This window comes from Carassius auratus, unplaced genomic scaffold (assembly GCF_003368295.1).
Source record: "Carassius auratus strain Wakin unplaced genomic scaffold, ASM336829v1 scaf_tig00217515, whole genome shotgun sequence".
NCBI classification, from domain to species: domain Eukaryota; kingdom Metazoa; phylum Chordata; class Actinopteri; order Cypriniformes; family Cyprinidae; genus Carassius; species Carassius auratus.
The window spans coordinates 145851-165984 of NW_020529106.1; the positions used below are offsets into that span (position 1 = coordinate 145851).

General features: G+C 35.0%; 1 protein-coding gene across 1 annotated transcript in view; it reads right to left on the reverse strand.

Annotated features, from left to right (window-relative positions):
• Positions 1-20134, reverse strand: part of LOC113101102 (5-hydroxytryptamine receptor 4-like) — an 87926-nt gene that overhangs the window by 52805 nt on the left and 14987 nt on the right. Inside the window, exons 2-3 of the mRNA XM_026265577.1 lie at positions 16694-16775; positions 3045-3158 (exon numbers count right to left, since the gene is read on the reverse strand). Of these exons, the coding sequence (XP_026121362.1) occupies positions 3045-3158; positions 16694-16775 (196 nt within the window). The remainder of the gene's footprint in view (positions 1-3044; positions 3159-16693; positions 16776-20134) is intronic.

Below are 20134 nucleotides of genomic sequence, written 5' to 3' on the forward strand. Positions count from 1 at the left end.
CCTTCTTAAAGACAGGGAGAAATGTAGATTATTTTCCCCTCGACTTCTATTATCAGATGAGCATTACACAGATGCCTCTTGAGTGAAAGAATCTGGGTGGTATGAGACAGGATAAGCAATTTATAAATCAGAGGGAAGTATAGTATGTGAAAAATAGGAAGGAATGTATGAAGTGATGTGTGGAATGACGTTTGAGGAGATAAGAAGCGGCTTCCAGGCTTGAGAGACATCAGAAAACCGACAGAACTTAAAGAGCTCCCTGAACGCTGTGTTCATAGGATATAAAACATGAAAACAATAGCTTGCATGATTTTTTAATAAAATTTCTTAGGCAAATAATGTGTGTGAACTTAAATGAGTAGTTCCCCATCATGCAACCTTAAAGAAACTAAATGAACACTATACTGTTCAAAAGTGTGGGCTTGGAAAGATTTTTAATTAGTTTAAAAGAAGTCTCTTACTCATACTACGGCTGCTCTTATATGGTCACAAATACAGTAAATACAGTGAAATATTATTTTGATTTAAAATAACTGTTTTATACTGTAATATATTTTCAAATGTAATTTATTCCTGTGATGTAAAGATGAATTACCAGCATTATTACTCTAGCATTTAGTGTCACATGAACCTTCAGAAATTATTCTAATATGCTGATTGCTGCTTAGGAAATATTTTTGTGGAAGCTGTGATAGATTATTATTATTATTAATAATTTTTTCAGGATAGGTTGATAAATAGAAAGTTTAAAAGAACCAATTTATATATATATATATTTTTTTTTATTCATAATAATTTATAATTACAATAATTATAATAAAACGTACTGACCCCAAGCACTGTATATTAGCCTTTTTATTTCAATTTAAATTGTGTCAACTCAAAAACAGTTAGTTAGTTGTTTCTTTTTATTTGTTTTAAATTTAAATAGTATGTGCTTCATCTGATTTTTCCTTTTGTTATATATATATATATATATATATATATATATATATATATATATATATATATATATATAAGACACAATAATCAAGTTACAATTTAAGGTTGTACACACGCAGACACACACAAAACAATGTGTGAAATGTCTGTTTTTTGTCAATAAAATGGAAGTGAATGGGGACCAAAACTGTTTGTTACCAACAAGCTTCAAAATATATATTTTTTATCTTCCACAGAAGAATGAAAGCCATACAGGTTTGGACTGACATGAGGGTAAGTAAACGATGGCATAACTATCCCTTTTTGAATCTAAGAAGCATTTTCAAAGAGGAATCCGCTGCTTCAGATATCGGTCTCTGGCCGTATCAGTGTCTTCCTCAGAACGGCACATTTGTGATGCTGACACTTTCTAGACCGTCTGAGATGATGGTGAGACGGTGAGATATGATGGAGTGTGGGTGGAGATCTGGAGCTTGAGCAAACAAGCACTGTTGTTTCCTTTCAGACACGGACTATTTCTGTTAATAATGGACTCAGAGCTCCATTCAGCTTTCATTGATGCAAAAACAAATGCATAGTTTCCCAAGAACCCAGCAGGACTCAAAAAGAGGTAATTACCAAGCTGCTAATTAGCCACTGAAATGAAACCCAAAGAGGCTATGTATAAGTGTGTATGAGCAGGTGAACTGCAAAACTAATGACAAAAAAAAAAAACACCCACTGTTGCCAGAGACACTGTTAAACAATGATGAGCTCATCCACTCGTTTTTAACAATCACTGTGCATTGTGTGTTAAAGACAAGATCACATGCTGGAGGAGTGATCGGATGGCCTATTTTAAGACATTTATCACTACTGACATGACGTAGTGTTCAGTGCATGACTCCCTCTCTGACACTACAAAGAGTTTCTTGGTAACCTTGATGAATGGTAACCTTTCAGGACTTATTTCTTAAAGGGAAAAACATACGTGTGCCTCCAGACTTGAGAGACAAAAGAAACCTACAGAATCCTGAAAACTGTATGACCTTTCCCCAAACATATTAAGCAGCACAGTGTATGTTTAACATTAACAATAACCAGAAATGTTTGTCCAACAGCAAAACAGTATATCAGAATGATGCTGAAAATTCAGCTTTGATCACAGGAATAAATTACATTTGAAAATATGTTCAAATAGAAATTGTAACAATATTATTGTTATTACTGTATTTTTGATTAAATAAATGCAGCCTTGGTGAGCAGAGGCTTAAAAAAAATAATAATAATAATAATAAAAAAATAATAATAATAATTCCCTCCATACTTCTGAATGGTATTGCATATCTTAACTGATCCAATTTAAGATACAATATTAATCTAATCTCACAATTCATCATATTAGTTTTATTTTAATCACAATTTAGTGTAAATTAAAGTATATACCGTATATTTTCTTTTCATTGGTTTTGATTGGATCCTCTAACATTAAAAACTGTCAATTCTTTTTTTTTTTTCTAATTTGAAATAGTATTTTTTTTTAATTATTATTATTAGTATTTATTTTTTTGGCAACATTGTTTCAGTTGTTTCAATGTATGTTTTTCCGCCAAGGTTGCTTTCCATCTTATTAGTCTTTTAGTAGTAAAATCTCATTAATTGGGAATTGACATCACTTTTAGTCAGAAAACATCATGAATTCTGTCATGTTTGAGGTATTTGACGGTTTATAAACAACACAATTAAAACAAAACTCTCCATCTGTTTGACAAAATACCAAAAATAAATCTGTTCACACGTCAGCGAACCCAGTCCCTCACTGTTTTTAGCTCTTTATCTTTCATCCACTTCATTTTCTCAGTTATAATTAAAAGTTTAATAGTCAAAAGTTGATTAAAACAGTTTGCTCTAGCTTATAATAGAAACACTTGAATTCTTTTATTTTATTGATACCCCAAGAACGGCCTGTGTTATTCAGCTAAACTCTAAAATCCATCTAGTAAGAATTACTCGAACACAGGTCATGTCACTTCACTTGAGCTGCACAAATGAAATGCTAAAAAGGGATGTTTTTCCTACAGGTAGGTGGATGTTTTTGTGGGTGGAGACGGGTGGATTCTGACCTGAGCTGCCGGTCCTTGCAGACGGCCACCATAACCAGCAGGTTTCCCAGGACGCTCATGAGCATGACCAGTGACAGGAAGCTGATGAGAGCAATCCTCTTCGCCAACCCGTTGCTGTGGGAACAGAGAGATAACACAGACTTACTGAAAACCATTTGATCGTACGAAACAATGAAAATACTGATACGTGTCCATTCAACCGGAGACATTTCAGCTCTGGAACCCTGATGCATAATTGTGAGTGAAGATATGCTTTTAAATGCATTTAGAGCAAGTTTGATTCACTAATTATTAAATGTTGACATTTAAGACAGCTTTGTCCACCTCAATTCCCATGGAAACTGGCGTAAAAACACTGGCCAGGAATAGAAAGCACATTGCCCACACAGAGGGATCGAAAAAGACAAGTCCTGCTCATGAAGAAGATCATTTCTTTAAGTTACTGATGACGTAGATCTCACAGGCGATGGTGGATCAATAATGATTAGCAATGAAACCTTTATATTTCCGCCACATGCATTCGTTTCTAGTTTCAATTCAGATGCATGTTTTGATAAGCGTTGTGAAATTCATTTTCTAGTATACTTCTAGATTTTTCCAGAAAAATCATCAAAATGCCTAATAAACTAATGCAATTCTCATCCGACGCATTGTTTTGCTTCAAGATTGACACTGACTATGTAATTGTAGGCTGAAGCCTGTTATTGTGACCGCAGGCTGGAGGAAGAGGTGACCCCCTGCCGCTCGTTACAGATTAATGAATTTGAGATTAAGACCCGATAAAGAGACACTTCATGAGCTATAAAGCTCTACCTGTCTAACACATAACAGAAATCTGAACGGTTATGTGGATTACACTTTATAATAATTATATAGTAAGAAAGTATTAACAAATCATTTGCAAACTATGAGATTATAAATAGTTAACATTTATTGACTACATACAAATAGTGCGTTCTTCATTTATTGGCACAGTAATTAAGTGTTATTGTTTAATTATTAAATATTGAAAAAAAAAATTAGATAATACTTATTAATCCCAAACAGTTCTCAGTCTTTTATGTACTGTAAGGTCATGGAAAATCAGAAAATGCTTTAAACCAACTACTATTGGACATTAACTGTACTAGTATTAGTTAAAATGTTTACAAGTACATTAAGCCAATTCCAGAAGCTAAACATTAAAATCAATCAATCATCAATTAATAATAAAAAAAAAAAAAACAGTGATCTCAATATGAAATACATACAAATACTCATTTGATCATTTGTTAAAATACATCATTTTTGATTAGGGTAGTTTTAGGGGATAGAATATACAGTTTGTACATAATTTATTTATTATTTGCATAGAAAGTGCATATAAAATAAAGAAACCCAACACATGTGTGCGTGCATGTGTGTGTGCGCGCGCACTCAATATATCTGTAAACATTTTAAGGAACAATGAATATAAATGAAATTAATGTCCAGTAAAGCTCTTAATTAATGTCATTCCGATTTTCTGTGACTAAATTAAGTGCTATTTACTGTTAATAAAATGTTAATTAAAAAAACATTATCTAATTCTTTAAATATGAACAAATAAAACAGTAACTTTGTCATTTAGTGTGAAAATAAATTTGAAGAACTCACTATTTGTATATAGTGTATTAACTACAGTTTATAAACTATTAATTAACTATAAACTAATAGTTTGCAAATGATTTATAAGTGCTTTGTTACTGTGTATTTATTATAAAGTGTTACCGTTATGTGTGGATTTTGCAGCGAAATCATTTTTCTGTCACGTCTAGTGAATTTGTTGTTTAAAGAATCATATGCTAATAGATCAGACAAGACAGTGTGAACTTTATGACCATTACTTAGATTTTCCACTTAGATCTGCTATTTCCTGTGGCAGTATATTGTCTGTTTCACAAGTTGATGTAATTCTAGGTGAGATACTGTAGGTTGATTCGATGCACTGTCCATTATGGCAGGGCTCCAGACTACTGGAGTAAAGTAAGACGCATAAATAGACGGATAATTTAATATTATAGGTGCAAAGAACTGAAACAGGAGACGTGGAGGAGGAGGGGTAGCAGAAAAGTTGTCTCTAAAAAGAGGTAAGCAGTCCTTATATGCCCCTTGAAATATGACTGACAGGATTAAATGAACACACGTGTCTAGAATAAAACTTTGTTTTATTTCCATATCGTTGAATAGAAGCCTATAATACACAGAAATCCATTCTGCTATCAAATCGTCAGTCTGTGCAGCCACTAAGTCTTTCTTTCTTTGCAATATAACAAACAAAATGGGTCTCTGTTAGTTACAAACTACTCAAATGAATCCATCTTCATGTGTTGAGTACAAAAGAAAGCACATTTTACTGTTCATTTCTGTTAAATTACATTGCTTTTCTATTGTTTTTACATGTGAACATACTAGATAAATGTGTTTGATCATTGCATTCATATCTCGTATCTTTTTCATAATTGTATTATGAAAAAATGTGGAAACTGATAATTAAATATTGGCTAAATACATGACTTCCAATTATTTTTCCCCAAACAAAAAGATGCATTGCAGTAAAGACTTCATTAAAATTGTAAATATATTCAACAGACATTTTCAATTGTCCTCAGTCAATCTAGTCATGAAGGAAAATCTGTTTTTTAAGTCCTACATCAAAAAAAAACTGTGCATCTGAGAAAAATGTGGTGTGCATTTAAATATGGACATGCAGCAAAGCTAGCAGAGCCGAATCAGCTGACGCCAAGACACGAAACAAACATTATTCCCAAGAGAAGACAGATACTCTTTGCAATAAGTTAAACTCAAGACATGAGATATGAGTACTGAGCACAGAAATTATCCTCCAATGCTTTTGGTTTAGAACCTGGTATAAATTTTACAGTGCATCTGAGTTCATGTTTTCATCGGTTTCATGTTTTTACACAGTAACGTACTAGGTCTGCCTCTTTGCAAAGCTTTTGGTCTTTTAATAACCCTTGTAATATGAAGCACGCCGAGCTAGTTGTTTTCTCATTTATCCATTCATGTTTATCACTTGTGTCAATAACTTTAAGCAGTCCTGCCCACTGAAAGCTGCACTGATGCATTCACAATACTGTGATTTACAATAATATGTCACCTTTCATATGTGATGCATGGGAACATTGTCATCAATCTAATTTATATATTTACAGGTTTTAAAACAATGCTTTATAGAATTTTTTTTTACCAATTATCCAGTGTTGGAGTTGATTATTCATAAAGTAATGTCAGCAAAGCTTGTTTTTATTCTGTTTAACCTATTTCAGTTTTAAATATATTCTTTTGGGAAAATTAGAAATAAACAATTGTTCCTGCAATTTAAAATATTTAACTGGACCAACAACATGATTTGATGACACAATTAAATTCAGAGAAATGGAATTAGGCCAAATTAGTTACAAAATAATCTCTAGAAAATTTTGGTCCAAAGGTCTAGAAATTTGTAAAGTTTTCATATGACAAGCCACTATAAAACGCAGTGCTTACGTAAAAAAAAGAATAAAGAAAAAAAAAAGAACACTACCTTGCTTATTGTCTTTTTGAACAGAAAATGCATTCTGTGTCAATGGCCCTTAAAGGATAGTTAACCTTCAGTTGCTGGTCCCCATTGACTTGGATAGTGTTTTTTTTTCTCCTCAATAATATGGAAGCCAATGAGGACCAGCAACTGAAGGTGAACTATCTTTAAGGCTGCATGCCCCATATACAGCATATGTGACAAAATATGTGACAAAATCAGTTTTTGTCATGCTACAGAGCTACACACAGGAAGAAGAAACATTTTGTTACTAGAAAATCTAGTACTGTCACTACTATTGTCATGCTTACAATATATATATAATCTCTAGTAATTCTATTAGTGTCTGTGCGTATCTATTTTGACATGCCATGTTTTTGTCCTGTGCTAGTATCACTATGTCAATAGCAGCTTCAAAATGAACCATGCATTTATGTGTATGTCGCTTCCAAAACTTTGCAGAATGTAGTTGGCCATCAGTCCTCTTAGCAGCATAAAAAACAATACTTTTATTCAACAAATTTAGCTATTCAGCCTCGAAAGTATGAAAGAACGCTCCATTTATAATTGTACAATCTTACAAAGCAGTCAAACATCTCATTTCGTGATCTCTTAATGTTCCATTAAAATCAATAAAGTTGTCTGCACTGCATAATGAACATTTAATAAGGTTTTAGGTAGCTTATATTTAAAATTTACTTTGTGATATTTTCTACCCATGCTTTAATTTTTTTTTTTTAAGAAAAAAATTATCTGTGATCACACATTAATTGCTAGACCCCCTGCAAGTGCTGCTGCGGACCCCCGGTTGAAGACTCTTGACCTACATCTCGGATGGCCCGAGGGTGAGTAAATTAACAGCACACTTTCATTTTTGGGTGAACTATCCCTTTAAGCTCACACAGATGTGCCGGCAGAAGTATATCTCTCGTTTTTAAACCTCAAAAATAATTTGAACATAGTTCTTTAACATGTACACATTTCAAACGTATGAATGCACGGCAATGACAATGCAGTGTCTGTTCTCCCACAGCTGTGGAATGTTTAATCTGCGTTGATTGAGGAAATCAGCAAAAGAGCGGAAACTTCAGAGAAAACAGAATCAATGCCTACAGATGGCTGCTCACCCGGTATTATGCATGTTGTGTGTGTGTGTGGGTGTATGTGTGTGTGTGTGTGTGTAATGACCGGTGAAACCTTTGACCTCGAGTATGTAATTGAACTGAGGTTGCAATCAGAACACAGCGGCTCAATCAAAGCACTCAGCGAGCTGACCTTAGGTCATTAGGTACACGCTGTCTCTTCCCTTTGGTTGGTGTTCGATGCAAAACACCACATTTCATGATGGAATGCTTTCTAATTACTCATTTAAATGAATTAGCAGCTTTTGTGTCACAAGTGCATATTTTATATGTGAAAGGGGCCTTGATATAAATCTATGACATCTATCATGAATCTATTTAAGCAAGTTATGACAAACTGAAAACTTAATTTCATTATTAATGTCAAAAATTATATATATAATATTGTTGTTGTTTTTTTTCACGTGAAGTATTTCATCTAATTTATATTTTACTCACAATCTCATCTATCTTTAACACACAATGTTGAACTGAAAGAGATGTTTTGCTAACTCTCAGAAAGCAAGTTAGTTTTGGCTCTCCTAACTTTTAAAGTATGCATGAAGTAAACATCAGTGCTATTGTTCACAACAACTAAAACTAAAACTATTACAAATCGTTTTCAATAAAGATTAAATTAAATATAAGATAAATATGAAGTGAAAAACTTAAAGTGATTTATACACTTTTTATTTTTAGTAAAATTATATATATATATATATATATATATATATATATATATATATATATATATATATATAAAAATAAGTTTTAGTACACTACGAAATAATTGTGAAGTATACTAATAAAACTAAATCAGAAATAACAAATAAAGAAATAGAAATATAGATTTTTTTAAACAAAATAAATTAATAAAAATGACAAAAGAACATAATTACTAAAAACACTAAAATTCTAATTAAATTCAAAATTATTTTAATAATTAAAAACATTAAGAAACACTATAAAATATATAAATAATATATAAAATATAAAATATATCACTAGACATACAGTAGTACAGTACATAATATATTATTAGGTCTAATGGTTAAAGGTGTGACATGAACTCTTGATTTTCCAATAGCAGAAGACAGACTTACATCTGCTGTGAGTCACTGGAGGGACTTTGACTATGGTCTGTCTGTAATATGACGTCATGTAATTAAGTCAAATGGTACTCGAGTCCTACGTTTCCTTTTTAGTGTGAGAGCTAAAGACTTGAGACTGAACTCTAAGTGAAAACATGCTTTTTCCTGTGAACACTGGCAGAAGATCAAGTTAAATTCAAGTCCTCTTCAATCTATTTATTATGTAAGAAACTATTTATTATATAATTGTACAATTCATAAACACTACTATTTTAACAAACTATTACTTTCCCCGGTAAAATAAAACATGTTTAAAATATCGAGGCAGCCAGAAAAGAGGAAGTAATTTTTTTTTTGCTGCAATCTCTGTTTTATTTATTATATACAGAGACTTTTAACGGCAGAAAGTGAAGTTATGCAGCCTTGCGTATTATTTCTTCAAAAAATCTATTATCCGCCAAAAAAGGAGAAAGGCTGCTTGTGAAAAAAAGCAGGTCTCTGAAAGCCCAGTAATGTTTCGAGTGTTCATGTTGTCTGGCATGTCACGTATTCAGCCCTACCTGTTGTTATTCAGTTGCTAGTGATATGAAGGTTGGAAGGAAATTTGTCCTCAGTTGCTGGGAAAGCGTCCAAGAGTCGAAGCGCTGACAATCTAAACTTGAACTAAGGCCCTTCGTTTTCATTAGAAACAGGCATTAGTGTGTTCTGATTTCACAGCAACACTCGTGAAGGACAAATATGCTGATTAAAGGCACAAAGTGCACGGTGTGAAGATCAATGAACAATTGACCCTCGCAGAAGCAGCCATTTGCATATCTAAATGTGTAACAGCAAAGCAAATTCTCCTAATAAATCTTAATAAGATCAGAATCTGTGAATTTCTATAGCAAACTAACTTTCAGATATCCACAAATACTCGCTAGTTATGGTGTGAATAATAAATGACTTGTCAACATGGGTTCTGATCAAATGTCTTTAAAATCATAAACTGCTTAATTTTAATGTATTGTATACAACAGTGCCTGATAAAATTTCCAACAGCCTTGGTTCTTGAAGTATTTTTGCCATAGCAATATTTATGTAAAAGTATTTTAGGAGAATCACAACATTACAAACTTTGAAAATTGGACAAAAATAAACTAAGGTACAAGACTTAAAGTTAAAGACTTGTGCACTTAAAGGCTTAAAGTTAGAAAGAACTAGAAATAAATATGCATATAAGCATAAGCATATGAGAGTGAGACTGATTTCATTAAATAATTTGTGTTACTTTATTGGGAGTGATTGGAGCTAAAGTGCTCTTTTGGCATGCTTTGCTCAATGCAACTCTGGTAGAATTTTCTGTAAAGAATCATGGGTAATGTAGTTTTTCACCACAAATTCCACATGAGTAAAAAAAAAAGCATATACAAACAACCTCAGAGCTCACAACATGTCTCGACCAATTGAGGCGTACAAAGGCGGGATCTACAGAAAATGGTCAAAGCAATGCAAATGCACATACATTTAATGCATGAGTGCAGAAGAGAGAATGTCAATAGATAAACAAGGCCAAAACCCGGACACTTTAGGAAAGAAATCCTGAGCAGAATATGTCCACAAAAAAGAAAATGCATGGTCACCTTACGTTTTTTTACATCCAGAACCAAACTATTGCGTCATGCTGCTACAGAGAATGATGGGATATGTAGTTTTGTCAAATAAGCCTGACACCTCATAAAACAGATAAATGAGTAGTGTGTTTGGCAAGCCATGTCGCTATTTTTCATCTAGAGTACACAAAACGCTAAAGTGTACAGTTAAAACTGACAAAGCTAACTAAGAGTGCTTTCACACTTGGTTTGCTTGCCTGGTCCGAACCCAACTTCGATTGCTCGCCCCTTCCCCTGCCCCTGATGGACTGCGTTCATATTATTTTATTTGGGTCTGAACTGCAGTTAGCTTGCGTCATGAAGCCAGCAGCTGTTTACCCCATTGCATAGTAACAACGGCGCAGGAGAAGGCGCCATAAGCATATCATTGGTCTCTGCACTACGTTTTTGAACCGTTCGTTTTGTTTACAAAGCTTCGGTACAAAACGCCACTGACGTCTGTCTTACGAATGTACTGCAAATGATCTGAAGAATGCTAAAGATAATCAGAAATGAGACATAAAGCTCTCTGTTTGCAGCGCGTCAATCACACTCATCAGTAAAATGAGTGAAACACACACACAAACACACATTTTTCATAAAATAACACGTAATTAACAGTACTTCACTACCGCGATTTGGTACAATTGTGTTCAGATCAGCAGCGAACCGCACCAAAGTTCACATGAACCGTAGCCCAGACCACCCTTTTTAAACGGACTCGGGTACGGTTCTCGGGTGTGATTCACATCATCCAAACGAACCAAACTCTGACGTCAGTCGAACCCGGGTGATAGTGTGAAATTATGGCCCACACCAGTTGACATTTTTCCACCATGATTCTTTCATTGACATGTTCCCACTTTAGAAAGCCAGGGAAATTTTCCTTCACCTTGCAAACTTTGCCATAAGCGAACTTTGGAAAACATCTTGTAATTTATTCTGACACGCCACCCCAATAAATCAGACCCTGCTAGCCGTAGCCTTTGCTTATTCTTATTTCCTATTTAACAATTGCCTCTGTTCTCTCCAAGACCAATTAGTGAGGAGACACCCAGCAGAATCATGAGACAAATCAGCAGTGACCATGCTGAACAAATCATCCGTGGCCTTAGCGTTGAAAGTGACCATGCATTAGACATAATCCACAGGTCAGTTATTTTCCGACCTCATTCGGCCATTGCAAATAGAATCATATGAAAGGCCACACACACAATGCACATGACCTTCAGCACCGGGAGTGAGAGCAAATTGAAATACTCTTGACGTCTAGTAAATCACTGTAGACTGATCCTATATAATAATAGAGCAAAGTGTTTTAAAGGGTTTAAATTCAGTCTCTTCAAGGTTGTTGATCACATGATTTACATCAGGCTGGTTTCACTGCAGCACTGTGCTACTTGCTGAATTCCTTAGGCGAAGTATTTCAAGTGAATGAGAAAATACACACGAGACGACAAGCATACTTTAGTGCAAATACGGAGGCTTTCTTTCCATGCACTCAAGGTGTGATATAATTTCCCCAATTCCATTTGCAGATGAACACTCCGCATCGCTGAATGAATACGGCATCTCAATGGAATTGAATCGCTTCGATCTCATCCAATAGTCTTGGATTGGGAAACGTGTTTCCGTGATTATTATAAATCATCATTTATTTTTATTTTTTTCTTCCCGTTCTGTGGACTGACAGTAATTAAATGGGAAATCTGTAAATAACTTGCACCTGGGAATGGGTCGGGCTACGTGTCAATCGTGCCTTTTGTAAGGGCGCATGTGACTTCCATCCGTGAGGACAAAAGTGTCTTTTGGGCTGAATGTAAACGAGTGCGGATCTCCAAAGGATGACTGGCATGGACTCAAATGCGGATCATTTAGGGCTTGTAAGTTTCATATTTCTGGGTAATTTAAAGACATTTGCAGATGTCATGTCGTCAACTCTGAACGTATTTGGGGGGCTGTCAGAAACCGTTACCCATGATGAGATGTTTTAAAACATGTCAAATCTCAGATTTTCTCTCCATTTTGACACATGTTAGACTCATTTGAATAAGTAAATGGACTATCTGTGCAAAAGCCTAGATTGATGTACTGCTGCAGACATATTGGGCCGTTCTCCTTGTCATGCTCAGTAAAAATGTGTGTGTGTGTGTAACACTAGTTAAAATACTGAGAAAAATACTTTGCTAGTTATTTGTTAACTTTGTTTGATATTCTATTAACTCGGTTTACGTCGTTTCCCACCGGATATAACTGTGATCAAGAAAAACCACATACTTTTGACTTCTTAAAAACGTTTTTAGAAAAGACATGCAGTTTGTTTCATTGGCCCATCTTGAGGAAGAAATATAAATGTCCTCACTTAGCTGGGAACAATTACAGTACATTAAAGATAGAACAAAACTATATGTGATGATTAGAATAATCATCTTTAAACCAAGTCTTTTGACTTGAGCCAGGAAGCAACCACTTGAAAACATCCTAGAAATCACTTAGCAAAGCCCTGGAAAGCACCCAAAACACCCTCACACCGTAGACGAACAGAAAATGTTAAGACTCATTTTAACAGAGAGGCCTCCATTAATCAACATGTTGCCTGAGACTATAAAGTGTTGGAACAACTTATCTTTTGATAAACTAAACTACATCGTTCCTCCAAAAACAGCATCGAAGACCCACTGCTGTTTCTTTCTGACCATGCTATCATTATTTCAGCTGGAAATCTCCAGGGCGAGGTGGACTACGTGCCTATCTAGATTTATCGCTGCCAGCAGATCCAGTAGATAATCCAAGAGAGCAGGACCCCTGTTTAAGCAGCGCTGGGTTTCCCCGTCCCCTGAGGCCTCGCTCTGACCCCGCCAAGACACTGGACAAGTGCCCGGTCACACTGAGGAGATGCTTTCTGGTCTTTCTGCCTCGGCTAACACAGAAATGTACATATTACAGAAGAGACCATGCACCTTTAGAGATCATTTATTAACCAAGGCTAGTCTTATGCAACAAATAGTGAAGTTGTATTGTATTGAACAATAAGGTTTACGTGGCAGAGGCATAAATTGTGCATGACTTCTCTCGACTGCATCTCATTAAGAGGGAGTCAGGTCATTTATATCAAAAACCCATCGCAGCAGTTCACAGTTTGCTTCAACAGCAAAGTTCACAACAGCAGGGTAATTTGCAGGTTGAGTTACGGAGGTGGCATCTCTTAAATAGCATGTCTGAACATGTTCAAGCAGAGAAAGGAAGGAAGAGCATCCTCTTCTTTGGGCTGTGCATGTGGTCATTTAGAAAATAATACCAAAAACTTTTCATACAGTCATTACATTATTTAATTTGTCTTTTTAAAACAACAGTGGACAATACTTGCATTGCAGAGGAATTCTGTTATTTCTGCCATTTTTCTCCACATATAAAAGTACATGTCATAAAACAAATTACATTTTGATTAAACTATCATGAAGAGAAACTGTCAATCGTTATGTATGCCAAAATACATAACTGTGTAGATAGCTAATTTGTTAAAAACCATACACAAAAACTAAATTAGTGTAATTTTAATGGTAAAATATTGTAGAAAATGTTCCATATACAGGGAAAAACTTTAATAAATCTAGCCAGACATTTCAATAAATTTTACAGTAAAATGCTGTTAATTGTATAGTTCTTAGAAGTAAAAAAAGAACATCAATGTATAATTTAAGTCAAAATATGTAAACTGATATTCCCTGAATTCCTTGCGTGACACTACACATTTCATAGTATTTTGTATTTTGGTTGAATAATCATGTTTCTTAATAGCTTTTGTTATCAGTTATCTTCTGTTGTTTAATAAATATTTAATGTGTTAGTATATTTTGAAGGTACAAAACAGATTTTAGTGTGCGTTGTTGAATTTACTGGTTTATATTCCAATTATTTTGTTAGTAAATACACAGTTTGTTCTGAAAATGTGTTTACAGTTTTTCTGTATTTTTTACGAAACAAAATTCTGGCAACCCCAGCTGCCAAAATTGATTTGTAAAAATTATTAAATGTTTTTATACAGAGTAATTAAGAGAAAAAAAAGGTCTGGGAGAAAGGTAAAATAACAACAAAAAGTAAGTAATAAATAAATGCTGTTGTAACTAACTAAGTAAATAAATAAATAAATATATTTGAAACAAATCTCCAAAGTGTCCAGAGTGACCTGCATATAAGATGAAAGATAATTCACATAAAAATGTAAAAAAAAAAAGTTATTTGATAAAATCAACCCTGGGAAATAAAACTGCTTCAAATATACTGAAACAACCAATAAAAAAAACTTCAACTGAATCTTCTTCCATGCTGGGAGTTACCTCTCACAATGACAGACCTCTTATGATAAAATTATCTTTAAATTTAATTCTGCAGTGGTACCAATTATTCATTCTAAATATATGCCTGCTCTGATTAACGTTCCCACACAATAATAGTCTCAAAACACAACATCAAAGAATTCCACACCTAAGTATGCCAAAGTGCCTTTTACAGCATAAACACTTCAAAGACACTCTAAAGAGATTCTTCAAGAAAAGTGGTGATCCAGAGTGGTGTACACAGTGACAGAGGGATAAGGAGTATGGCCTTCCCCAGAGAGAGGGACATTCTGCAGATAAGCTTCTGAAAGAAGGGGGATATTGCCATGAGGTTTGTTGTGATATTGAGCACAAGGTGATATAAGCAATGTTTGCCAGTTTGAATGAAAATGTTTGGAGGGACAATGCGTCCTCCATGATGAAGTGTTACTCTGTGGGTGCAGTGATGATCACACACTCAGACTGCGGTGTTGTGTTTCCTCAACGGGGGATTTGACAGCTTTTTGTTAGACATGCTAGAACTCAGAGAGCTGGATCGCCACCAGAGCTTGTCTTGCTTTACCATGCTTTCATTTGGATTGTGAGATAAAAATGAATCTCCCTTTATTTTTTTTTCACATTTCAAATCCAGTAGTGGAATTTTAAAAACGTGATACTAACAAAAGAGTCAATCAACAGTATAATGCTGTGTTATCACAGCCATGCTGATACAGAGAGAAATAGATGCATCCTGATATACAGCCATATAGCACAACTGCAGTTGAGTGTATTTAAAAAAAAATCATTCTGAATGCAGAACTACTTCCTTTTGCCACAGACTCAAATCTCAAATTGACAGTTTAACAGCTGAGCCCAAGCCTTTGTTGCTAATTTGAAAACGTCACTTTAGAATTAGTAACAATTAATTGTTTCATTGAAAGCTTATGAGAGATTGAGTGTAATTACCTGCATCTGATACAGCATTCATTATTCATTTCATCCGTCTCATCTTCACAATAAAACATTAGTTTGAATGTCTGCTGAGGAAAGCGATATCTTTGTTGTACTATCCTTTCATCTGATAAGGGGATTTTCGCCCTGGAGCTCACATCCTCGAAAACGGCTAAGCACATTTTAAAATAGGTGTCATATTCGAAGTTTAAATAACTACATTCTCTCCTCAAAAAAAAAAAAAAAAAAAAGAGTTTGGTTGTCCGACATAACAGCTGCTGTGAGAAATGCCTCAAGAAGAGATACAAATGGTAAAACAAAATATCGCAGGGCTGGAAACACCTCTTAGCAATCAGATTTGAGGACCAGAAGTAACTGTGGTACATAAAAGTCAGCTCACATTCATAAATTATCTGTTATTATTAGAACCATTACACCTTTACTCAGCACTCTGAGCGTAAGGCATAAACATAACAGCACCGTAACATTTCACTGACAACAACATGAAGACCACTGGATGCTGAGCAATGATGCACACATACTCAGTACTATTTATAAATGTCATAGTGTTGTGAGACTCAAGTGTTGTTACAAGATACTGAAGGTTTGTAAGCAGATACCGGAAGAGAGAATGCTGATGCCAACATAGGAAAACCATATTTCCTCTGTCCTGCTGAGCAAACTGGCCCAAATCCTCTGAAGACCTTCAAGTCCCCCAATGCTTGAGGTAGCTTCCCCAGAAATCTGAGGTAAGCAGTGCATTTACAACAATGACATTTCAAAAAAAGGAGGCCACTGAGGTGAACATATGCGTGGTATATCAATGTTGCACCAAGCAACTGAATTCTTACAAAGGCCTCAGCCAGGGTCAAAAGACTTTTCATTGATTTATGCATGAACCAGGTCTATATATAAACCATCTTGGGCTTACAGGTCATCTAAAAAATGCTAAAGGAACAGACAGATGACGGTGCTCTAACCTCTCATTGGTATCTACTTCTTCCATCTCAGGCATCTGGCCGCTGGAACTCAGATTCATGTACCCGTAGATGCGGAGCGACCCTGCAAAATGAGGAGAAACAGAGGTTACGGTCAGGACACAGCATCTGTTTCTAACTCATGAATCATCAGTTCATTTCACACAGGCTGTTGCCATGATTTGCTGTTGTAGTTTTCTCAAAAGAACCTACTCAATAAAATCGGGTCAGCCTAAATATATCAGTGGATGATTTGTGTTATCTATTAACCCCGGGATCAATGTGAGAGACCGGCTGTAATGTGGCAGAATTTTTTTTACAGCTGTTATTGAATGTCAGCTGTCACAGAGGAGGGTAAATGACATATGAGCTCAGAAGCCTGTTTATATGAAAGCAAGAACGTGCTAGAAAAGTAAATGCTTTTCCGGGGCTAAACAGAGAAACAAAAATAATGTATAATTCCTAGACCTTTTGACCAATTCATTTTAATGTGTGTTATTTACAGATCTAGTACATAAGGATTTGAAAAATAACTTTACAAAGAATTCACTGAAAAAGAGATAAAATAATTTATATTTACTATAGAGAACTCAGAGTTAACAAGTTAACAGTAACTTGAGGTCTGCTATGAACTCAACACCCGGTACGCCAAACTATAAATTCAAGACTAACATAAAAATCTTAATTGCCGTGTTTAAAACCACGTTTTACTTTTCATGGTCAAGGTAAATTAGGTCACCTACTGTACTATATTGTACTTTCTGATGACACATAATCTCTTGAAAATGAATATAGCCTTTTTCCTGCATTTTCATGTGGCAGAAGGAACAATATAATCTCATTTAAAGGGATTGTTCAGCTAAGAATGTCTGAATTTTTTTGCCAGAATTTATTCAACCTCAAAATTGTCAATTATTCAATGGTTTCCAGCTGGTTGGAAATTGTATATGCAATTCAAATAGACTACATATATCTTAAATGTATATATATATATATATCTTTTTCCATTACAAATTTGTTGCGATTGATCTTTTTTTTTAGAGTTTACACCCAATAAATAGCTGTTTTATGAGAGAAGGTACAGACAATTTTGAAACAAATATGATCCCATTTACAGCACTTCTTATTCATTTCTATGGTACCCACAACACTGATTGACTGACGATAACAGAAGTTAAATGACGTTAGGTCTATGATGTGATTGGTTATCAAGGCACATGTGATCAAAGCTGACCTTTGTGCTTTCACTAATAGAAGTCCAGTTCAGTTTGGGATCTCTCCATAATATTACAGAAGAAAGACATACAGGTTTGAAGTGGCATGAGGGTGAGAAGATAAATAACAACAGAAATATAGTTAGTTTTCATGAACATGAACATTTACTAGGTTGAGAATACCATTTGTGGATCATAACTATAAACTCTTTAGACTTCACTCAAGTTCCAGTGGCATTTATGAAAGGTTTGATTCATTCTGCTGGAGAGAGCTCCATGTCAAGTGTATCGTCTCTTGTTTTCTTTCATATCTGAAGCAAGGAGATTTGTAACTTCAATAAGTGTCTGCGTTCGGCACAAGCGAAGATGTATAAATCCATGCTGGCACAATAACAGCAGATCTGCAGTTGGGAAGCATGCCGACATGACACACACACACACACACACACACACACACACATACGGGGGTCTGGTAAAGGTTTACAGTAGACATGGCTTTACTCATCATCTCATTCTCATCATCATCAGCTCTGCCTGAGAGAATTCCTGCATGAGCCCTCCAACATGGATCTAACACCTCCAGACATGACTGTCCCGGTTAGTGGCCAGTCTGTGTTTTACAATCGCCAGAACATGCAAACACAAGCCACTAATTCATAGACACACAGACAACCAGAACGACACCCGATCATCACTGTCAAGTTTATGTTCCTGTAGCTCAACTGGTACAACATTGCGTTAGCAAGCAAGCTAGTGCAAGGTTGGGGCTTCGATTTCCTGGGAACACATGATAGGTAAAAATTGATATGCACTTTCACTTTGGATAAAAGCGTCTGTTAAATGCATAAATGTAATTTAATTTAAGTTTAAATGACTACACACACACCCAGGGGTGTGAGATATTTATCGTCTGCAACAATTTTGTAATTGTTTTAGGGGTATGTAGGGGTTTATATGAATGTTTCTCAGAGAAGAACTGTCTTCAAAAATGTCTTTTGCATTTGCATTTCCTCTTAACTTCATCTAATGCATATTAAAGTAGTGTTTATAAGTGCAGCTGCTTTGTTTACAGTGGAATCCAAGGAAACTCTATATCACTGCTGTTCCATAAGCGCCACCTGCTGTTAGAGAATAAATCTGCATTTTAATTTAGTGCGTCTGATTTTAGTTTTGTGCAGGTGACTTATGTAGCATAATATCACAAATCTGAAGTCAGATCATTCTGTTTTTGCTTTAAATCTTAAAAATGATACAATCTTAATCAACTAAACTCATATCAAACTGTGACCCCAAAAGCGAGGTACGTACCGAACCATGACTTCTGTGTACCATTACACCCCTGTCTATAAATATAACTTTTATAAATATAACATCTAATGCTACATAAAGAGGTGATAAAGACATGAGTTCTGGCATAATCTAATAAACATAGACAGACAAGAAGAAATGACTGAAGCTAACAGCAACTGAACCAGCTTGCCAAAAGCCATTAGTTTTAGCACAACACTTGCCAAACATACGCCAAAATCAAAAAACACAGACACGTTTTGTTCTAACTGAGAGTCCTTTTCGGTTTTTATTTGCTTGCAAGTGTCTTCAAAAGCCATTTAAAATGAGAGTGAATTAAATTAACCAGATGCTTATGAAATCTGAAAGCTACAAAATGTGTTTGGCCCACAAGGGGCTTTCTAATCTAGTCTAGAGTGGCATGCAAGTACAGAGAAGAATGTAAAAAAAAAGAAGAAGAAAAAATTATAGAAAAAATATAATTCAGCTTCTTTAGAAGCAAACTTTGATATAGTCAGTTCAGAAAAACAACTGCACATATCGCAGTTTAATTAAAATATTACCTGTTTTTAACCTTCAAGTAGACACTTCCACTAAGGACATGCAGAGGATGCACAGGATGCACAGAATGTAAGATGTGGAGGTGTCTTTGCTGCTGTTAGATGATACCGGACAAAGAATATTAATACTTTTTTGCAGTGATCAATGTCATATCTGTATAGATATGCAGGATCATTGTGGTTGTGAAACTTTCCTTCTTTCTGCTTTTATCCGGCTCAAGTTACACTAGTGGAAGCAGTCCCAGTTTCAGACAGCGTGCCACAGACATGGCACATTTCGATATTAAAAGCTGGTGAAAAATGCTAGTTTTGTTGAGCAAATGTTGATTTTTAGACAGCCTTGTGTCGTTTTGTCTTTGTGAGAGTAACATACAAAAATTCAA